Source organism: Nicotiana tabacum, chromosome 21, assembly GCF_000715075.1.
Source record: "Nicotiana tabacum cultivar K326 chromosome 21, ASM71507v2, whole genome shotgun sequence".
In the NCBI taxonomy this organism is placed as follows: domain Eukaryota; kingdom Viridiplantae; phylum Streptophyta; class Magnoliopsida; order Solanales; family Solanaceae; genus Nicotiana; species Nicotiana tabacum.
The window spans coordinates 69,912,187-69,920,492 of record NC_134100.1 but is presented as its reverse complement, the minus strand read 5'-3'; the positions used below and the strand labels follow the sequence as shown (position 1 = coordinate 69,920,492).

Sequence of the window (8,306 nt, the reverse complement as noted above, 5' to 3'; positions counted from 1 at the left end):
TATCAAAGCTCTATTACGTGGTCCTTTTGAGAAAAAACTGCTTCAAGATTGGTGTTTTCAAACGACCCACTATCTTAAGGGGGGCGTAATAAGGAATTATCTTCTAGTAAAGATTCAATCATCATATGATTGCTATAGTTTCTCTTGATATCTTGTTATGTTAATAACATTTCTTATATATTGATCACTATAAATAATCTTTCAGATTCTTTGCTTTCTTTTCTTTATTAGATTTATGTAACCACTGTATAAAAAAGGTTTCTATATTTTAACTTGTCCCAATTTTCCATCTATGTACCTTAAGTTTGCGAGGAGGTCCTATAACCCTCCTGAACTTGTTCAAAGTAAAATTATTATCACCCCCTAACTAAGACCCGATTTAGTTGGGCAGTGATACTCACGCACTCCACATGTATTGCTACATTATTTTTTTCTTTCTAAAATATGTTTTTTTTTATATTTTTTCTCCCACCATCTTCTACTCATCATATTTTTACCATTTTGAACCACTAAACAGCCATAAAACTAAAACCACCTGCTGAATCATCACAAATAAATCATGAAATCCAAACCACTACCAAGCCACCAACGTCCAACTGAGAAATTAGTAGACCATACCGAGTTTATTCTCAAATAGTGAAGAAAAAATAGCGAGAACACTAGTCTCATTTCCCCTTTGCTTTCATATGTAAATGATGAAAAATTTAAAATCCTATTAGCAATACTATTATCCTCGTTTATAATAAAAGTTTCACAGCGAGAAAGTTACTTAGAAGTGATATAATGAATATCTTGATAAGAATACTAGACTCGGTAAAGAAAAAAAAAATATAGATTTGTCTTTGAAATAAATTTATTGAAAAAGCATAAATGATGACCTATTGTTTTCTTTGGCTCAACCAAATAAATTTTATGATTTGGTTTTATTTTTTATGTCTCAAACAAATAATTTTAGTGAGATAAAAGAGTTGGGTTTGTGGTTAGTGAGATATAATGATGTTTTTTCGAAAGAATTGAGAATTTTTTTTAGATGGAGTGAAAAGTGGAATGATGGAGCTTGGGCGGTCAAAAATAGATTTTTTCAGCCAATGTTATTGATTTTCTGGTCAAGAATGCTTTTCTACTTGCTTCTCATGCGTTTGATGGAGAGTGTAATCACTTTCTATGCCATGTTGGTAAAAAATGGTAAAATAATTTTATTTTAAAATAGTTTAAGGTTATACAATAACCACAAAGTTCAAAGTGTGTAATTGGCCAACTTAGACTAATTGAGAGGGGTAATTATGTATTCTCCCAATAATAAAGCAAGAGTCTTTGCTTTTAGTCATATGTGTTATAGTAGTAAGGATAAATTTAGTCGAATAATATAAAGTAAAGTAAATTTAACTGAATAGTGTAATAGAGGATAAATATAGATAATTTTTAAAATAAATTGATAAATTTGACCCTTTTATCAATAATTTATCAGAAACCAATAAATTAAAAAGTTTTTTTTAGAAGTTGGCATTTGGTGAAGTTAATGTTCAAGAAAGAGTTTTGGAAGTAGTAATCCCAAAATTCTTTTGAATCTAGAGATCACTTTTTTGACGATCAAGGAGCTGCTGCTGGGGCAAATGCGGAGCAGGCAATCGTAGGTTTGGTATGGGAAATTTGGAATAGATAGCCACGCCACGCTGAAAAAGAAAAGAGATAAACACGCCACGCCACTATTTATGAATCTTTAATTAATTTTAATGACACGACATTTGACCCAAAATAACATAAAGTCGAAGCGAATTCTCATAGTTTGATGAAATGGCCAGTGGAAGGATGCTCTCCGCATTCAGAAAACTCTCCATCACTGCACGTATAACACCTTATCGATCTGTAAGCCCTTTTCCTTTTAATCAAAAACACTCCTTACTCTTTCTGACTTATGTGCGTGGCATTCGAACTACCAGTTTAGTTTGTAACTATTTTCAGTAGCTTTGAATTCAAGTAATTACATAACTCGGAATTGCTCGCTCTTTTAAGATGTGTCAATTCAATTTTTGTGCATCTTTCTACATGCTTACTAAGACCTCGAAGTGACTAATAAGGTCGAATGAATGCTTTAGCCCAGGCCCAGTAATTTTAGTGTGTAAAGGAATTCACATAATAGATGAATCTTCTGGAATTGTGAAGAACACGAATAATAACGTGATTGGGTTCTTTCATGTAGTACTTACTTTCTTTAATTATTGAAAGATGAAAAAAAGGGCATTATTTTCTCGAATCAACAACAACTTAATAAAGAGCTGAACCCAAATAAGTTTTTCAACTATAATTGTGTCTTTCGTTGTATGGTAGGCCGTCCCTTTCTTCTGTTGCTGCAGCTGTGTCCTTGTTCTGCAGCTCAATTGCAGTTTTATCCAAGAAATTTTACTAGGCTGAGCATCAAAGTCAAATGCAAGTGGGTCAGGAATTCTGTTTCTGAGTAAATGAGGAAGTTAAAGGGGCTATTTTTATTGCTTATGATTCAATGGTGTAATTAATTAAGGAGAACCTCTGAATAGCTTCTGTGTTTGATAATCATATAGCTCAAATCCATGCTTACAAATTTGAGCTTGAATTGTTATGGTTCTATAATAGACGAATTTTGCTTCTGATTGAGCTTAAATTTACACCTCTGCTGTCTTGTATGTGTAGCTTAGTACATTGGTATTAGCTGAGCATGAAGGAGGATCAATCAAAACCTCATCATTAAGTGCCGTTGAGGCTGCAAAATCTTTAGGTGGGGACAATTCTGTATCGTTGCTACTTGCTGGATCCGGTCAATCCCTGAAGGAAGCTGCGGCACATGCTGCTTCATCCCACCTTTCCATTTCTCAGGTAACTCCTTTTTGGATGCTGGACTGTTTTTGTTTCAGTTCTGTTGTGCAGGGAATACTAACTTTATGCTATTTTCAAATTTTGTTTGTTCGCTTTTCAATAACATCTTAGCAAGGTCATCCCTAGTTCAACGTGAAAGAGGAGTAGTTGTATTCTATTTGACATGCTTTAGTGATTGTATGATACACCTTTAGACATGTTTACTTTGTTACAGAGAGAGAATTATCTTCCAACGGAGGAGGAAAGAGAGGATAATATTCTTGAACTAAAATCACGAAAGATGTTTGGAAATTCAAGGACCAGTGAATTTTTCTGATGATTGCATAGACAAGCACACTCTTGAGTCTTTACTTGTGGTTTCCTTTCCTTTGAATGGCTTAAGATACCGTAAAGCTAAAATCTGAGGAGCGGTTGGACACTTGTGGATAGAGTGATCACAGAATACAGTTATCTTATGTATTGGGAAAAAAGATTAGCCGAATTGCTTGGAAATGATACATTCAATTGACTTTAACTGAAATTCGGAAAGCATGCCATGGAACAAAATCCAGGAAGGATGATAGATTATGTTGTCAAGAGTATCCAAAGTTTAGTATCCAAGAGTGTAGTCTAGTGGTCAATGAAATGAGAGGAGAACTATGAAATTTCAGGTTCAAATCTCTGTGGAGGCAAAAACACTTGGTGATTTCTTCCCATCTGCCAAAGCGTTGGTAGGCAAAGTTACCCAGTGCCTATGCTGATGGGAGGTAGCAGGTGCCCTATGGAATAGTCGAGGTGTGTGCAAGCTTGACCATGCACCACAATCATTTAAAAAAAGACTATCTGAAGGTTACTTGTTATATACAATATCTCTCAGTTTTGTAGAAAGTGAGTACAAAATTGTATTGGTTTTCTCCAAATTAAACACATAGATATCATATGATTGTTATCCACAGGTCATGCTTGCTGCAAAATAATGCTTATCTCTTGTTTAGAGTCCTTGTTCTACAATTATACAATTTTCATTTTTAAGCATCCATATGATTTACATGAGAGTTGCTAATTGACTTAATCCAAGCATTCTACACCTTAGACCATTGAGACAAAAATGCCGTAACTAGCATTTAAATTAGTTAAAGCATTCAGGATTTAGCACATAGAGGGGAAAAAAGGCTTCAATGAATCCAATCAATTCAACTCCATTATTTTGCTCATGTTGTTTTTGGTTTTTGTTTTCTAGGTCCTTATTGCTGATTCTGACAAATTTACTTATCCTTTGGCTGAACCATGGGCCAAATTAGTCCATCTGGTTCAGCAGAGAGGTGGCTACTCACACATAATCGCTGCATCAGGTTCATTTGGGAAAAATGTATTACCGCGTGCAGCAGCCCTTCTGGACATTTCTCCAATTACTGATGTCACTAAGATATCTGGATCAAACCTCTTTATTAGGTGATTTCTTTAGTGGTTCCCTTATCATACTACATTAAATAGAAATTTTCTTGTATATAGTGAGCACTTCAAGTGATTTTTTTCAACTCTTTCCTGTTTGGAGTGATGGGTGAAATTGAGAGGTTGGCATTACCAGCGCTCTGGTTGAATGAAAAGCTTTACCTATTATTAGGTTTGGTGATACATCGGATTCCTATTATATCTTGTTGCATGAGTATGATCATTATACTGAACGGTCATTTGATGACAGTGAGGAAATACCCTTGTCTTTTACAATTGAACATTTTGTGTATACCTAGTTTGAGAGCAATCGTTTTCTGGTTTTCTCTTAGATATGATAACTTGCCACAAATTGCCAACTCATCAGAGTTATTTTGAAAAATATATAGGAACTATAGCACATCCCGCTACAAGATGAGATCTGGTTTTTCACTCCCGACTACAACACTGTTTCTGTCTTCTCGGCTAAGCTATAAGTTATGTTGATTTTAATTGGATTGTCTTTAATGTCACAGGCCAATATATGCAGGAAATGCTCTTTCCACAATTCGTTACACAGGTTCCAGCCCATGTATGTTGAGCATTAGAGCTACATCTTTTCCTGTTGCTTCATTACCGGCTGATTCGAAATCTGATGCTGCCTCAATAGATCAAGTTGATCTTTCAACCTTGGATGAAGGTCTGTCAGTTATGATCTGAGCCTATATCTTCTGCCATAACCAAGATATGGCATTTTTTATTCCAATCTTGTTGATTTTGATATTGTCTTTGAATCTCTTGTAAAGAAACTTGAGTAGGTTGATTTACCTTACCTTATCAAAAGAAGAAAAAAAAAACTTGAGTATGTTGAAACCTGAAGTGAGATAATTTGTTTTACAGATGATTCAGTTGGTAAATCAAGATATATAAAGCTTTCCTCCCAAAATGCGGAACGCCCGGATCTTGGAAATGCACGTATTGTAGTTACTGGGGGACGAGGTGTAAAGAGTGCTGAGAACTTCAAAATGATAGATAAGCTCGCAGAGAAAATTGGTGCTGCAGGTTTGCGCACTCCCATTATTTTGCTATTTTTTATGCAACTTCTTTATTCTCAATCAATCTGTCTTTTATGAATTCATATCTAGAATTACTTTTCATTTCATAGTGGCCATTTGCATAGGAAGCAGCTTTATTTCTACCTGCTTTTAGTTTGTTTATTAAACTGGTTTACTTCTCTCTTGCACAGTTGGTGCCACTCGTGCTGCTGTAGATGCTGGATTTGTTCCCAATGACCTCCAGGTAACACTAGAAATATCGTTGCTTTGAGTGACTTCTGTGCCTTTAAAAAAGTTAAAATGGATTTTCACATATGTTGTAACCTGTTATCTTTGCTTTTGTCTAAGAAAGTTTATGTTTATGGTATAATGAGTCAACCCTAAAATGTTGTGCAAGTAAAAATACTTGGAATAGTTTGGTGGTGTACTCATGAAACTGGAACCTATCACAGGTTTCATTTGACTTTTCTTGTTGATGCTTTAAGTGATTGAATAATTACAGTCGGTGACTTTTTTCAAATTAGTCAGCTTTTTCAAATACGGTTTTTGTTTTTCCTTTTTGATTTCAGGTTGGCCAGACTGGAAAAATTGTTGCCCCAGAATTGTATATGGCTTTTGGGGTTTCTGGGGCGATTCAACACATAGCAGGCATGAGAGATTCCAAGGTCATTGTTGCTGTGAATAAAGATGCGGATGCACCCATATTCCAGGTCAGGGTCAATCCGTTTGTTTTTTCTCTCCAAAATGAATTCATGCTCAAACAAATTCTGCTTTTCTCGCACTATGTTATTCCACAAGACAGAGAGAAGGGTAAAGGAGAGATTAACCCATTGTCTTACTACCTTTGATGGAGTATTGATTTATTTACTAACGGTTGTTAGCACTTAGGAAGTAGAGCACACCATACTTATTTCCATTAAATTCTGGAGCAACTGAAAAAGTTGGCATGGAGCGCCCTGACTTCCAATTTTACCTCATCAGCAAGCAAGAGAAATGACTGATAATGCACCTTTCGTCTTCTCACCCAACCAAATATAATGATTTAGGAACAAACTAAGACAAATTTTGCTTAAAGGCTGAGAATCAATTGGCACATGGAATAGAGAGGAAGATAACGTGTTTATTTATTTTATTATGATTTATGAGAACTCCAACCCCCCCCCCCGGGGGGGGGGTGTTGGATGTTTAAAGTGTTCAGAAATAATGAATTGGCCATGGCTTGTAAAGCAATTTACAATACCACAAGAGCCATATGTGTTACAAGAATTCTCAATGCAGTCCATTCTGATAAGTTGGTGTTTTAGACTGTGTACTTAAATTGGTACTGAGTTATCCCGTCAAGAAGTTGATTACTTGATTTAGCATAAATCTCCTTGAAATTGACTTATTGAAAAAAAAGTATCTCCTTCAAATTGTGTAAAGACATGAAGACTCCACCGGGTGAATGCTTCTGTATTGAGAGGGTAATTTGATCTTGTTATATGGGCGAAAGGCTGCGCATTAGATCCATGTTGTAAACTTTGGTCTCTTTGAATTGCAGGTTGCTGATTATGGACTTGTGGGTGATCTTTTCGAGGTCATTCCGGAGTTATTAGAGAAAATTCCTGAGAAAAAGTAGACAAATACCAATGTATTCCTTAGAGAACTTAGAAAATACAGGAAAGTCCATTCAATAAGATGAAGATGATGTATGTGGTGGAGGACGTATTGTCATCCACGAATAATATATAATTATTGTATTATTTCAACAATTTTTCACTGCTATTCTTCTTCGTCATCTGTGTCTTGTAAGTTCTGATAATTTACCTGCATCTTGGATTACACGTACCAATTAGTTTCTGAATTTTAGGTCTTAGGACTTCTTCATGTCCTTTTGAGAAGCAGTTTGCACATAGCACAACACTTAAAGATTAGCTGCGCCAGTAGTGGGTACCTCTTCAATAGTTTGTTAGTTCAAGGGGCAGTAGGAAATTCTGTGTAATACCAGGTTAAACAATTCCTTGTGTACGTAATAGCCCAGTTTACCAAGATAAGGAATTGATTCTGGTGGATTTTGCATTACAGCTGATTGAGTCCGGAAATGTTACCGATAATAAGATTATTAACCATGTTCCTGTGACAGTTCTTAAACATTAATGTCAAATTCATAAATCACATGACAAAGTGGTAATTTTAAGTTTCTGAAGGAACAAAATATGCTAAATACTACATCATTTTCCTTCTCTCACTGGGCTTTACACCACTCTTTGAGAGTAAGTGCATAGTCTTTATCTCATAAGTGCATAGTCTTTATCTCATGGAATTGACTCCGCCAAAATAATATTAGCTTTGATACCAAAGAAGAACCGCGGAAGAAGGAGCAACCCCACAAAATTTTGAAAAAGATAATACATACATGTTATAAAATAAAAGCAACGTAGAAAAACAAAGTAACAAGAACAATATAAGAAGAGATATCTTATTTCTTTCTTTCACTTGTGTGTGTTTACCCATTAGACTATAAGGCTATTTATAAGCCTAAAAAGTGAACTTGCACTCTATCAAACAGTAAAAGCAATGAGAGTACTCAACATCAAATAGTAAGGGAAATGGATGTCTATAGTAGCACGGGCATGCACTCTCTTAATCTATTCACAACACCCCCTCGGATGTCCATGTAAAATAAATATGTTTTACTTAGATTTTACTAGAAAAGAGTACATAGTTATATGTAATATGCAATACTTGCTGCCTCGTTAAAAACCTTATCAGAAAAACGCAATGGGATAAAATCTTGGTTAAGAAAAAAAGAGTGTAGTGCGTAGTTACTCCCCCTGATGAAAACATCACTTAATGTATCGAAGACGACGCGTTCCAATCTTGCATATCAACTTCTCAAATGTTGAGGTTGGTAATGACTTAGTGAATAGATCTGCCAAATTATCACTTGAACGAACTTGTTGAACATCTATTTCACTATTCTTTTGAAGATCATGAGTGAAAAAAATTTCG

General features: G+C 35.2%; 1 protein-coding gene across 1 annotated transcript; it reads left to right on the top strand.

Moving 5' to 3' along the window:
* Window positions 1-1,513: 1,513 nt before the first annotated feature.
* On the top strand, window positions 1,514-7,077 carry LOC107763455 (electron transfer flavoprotein subunit alpha, mitochondrial-like). Its single transcript, XM_016581943.2, has 8 exons — window positions 1,514-1,866; window positions 2,668-2,850; window positions 4,070-4,281; window positions 4,797-4,960; window positions 5,161-5,322; window positions 5,507-5,559; window positions 5,885-6,025; window positions 6,856-7,077. The coding sequence occupies exons 1-8, from the start codon at window positions 1,795-1,797 to the stop codon at window positions 6,931-6,933; spliced, it is 1,065 nt and encodes a 354-aa protein (XP_016437429.1). The 5' UTR covers window positions 1,514-1,794; the 3' UTR covers window positions 6,934-7,077.
* Window positions 7,078-8,306: the final 1,229 nt, after the last annotated feature.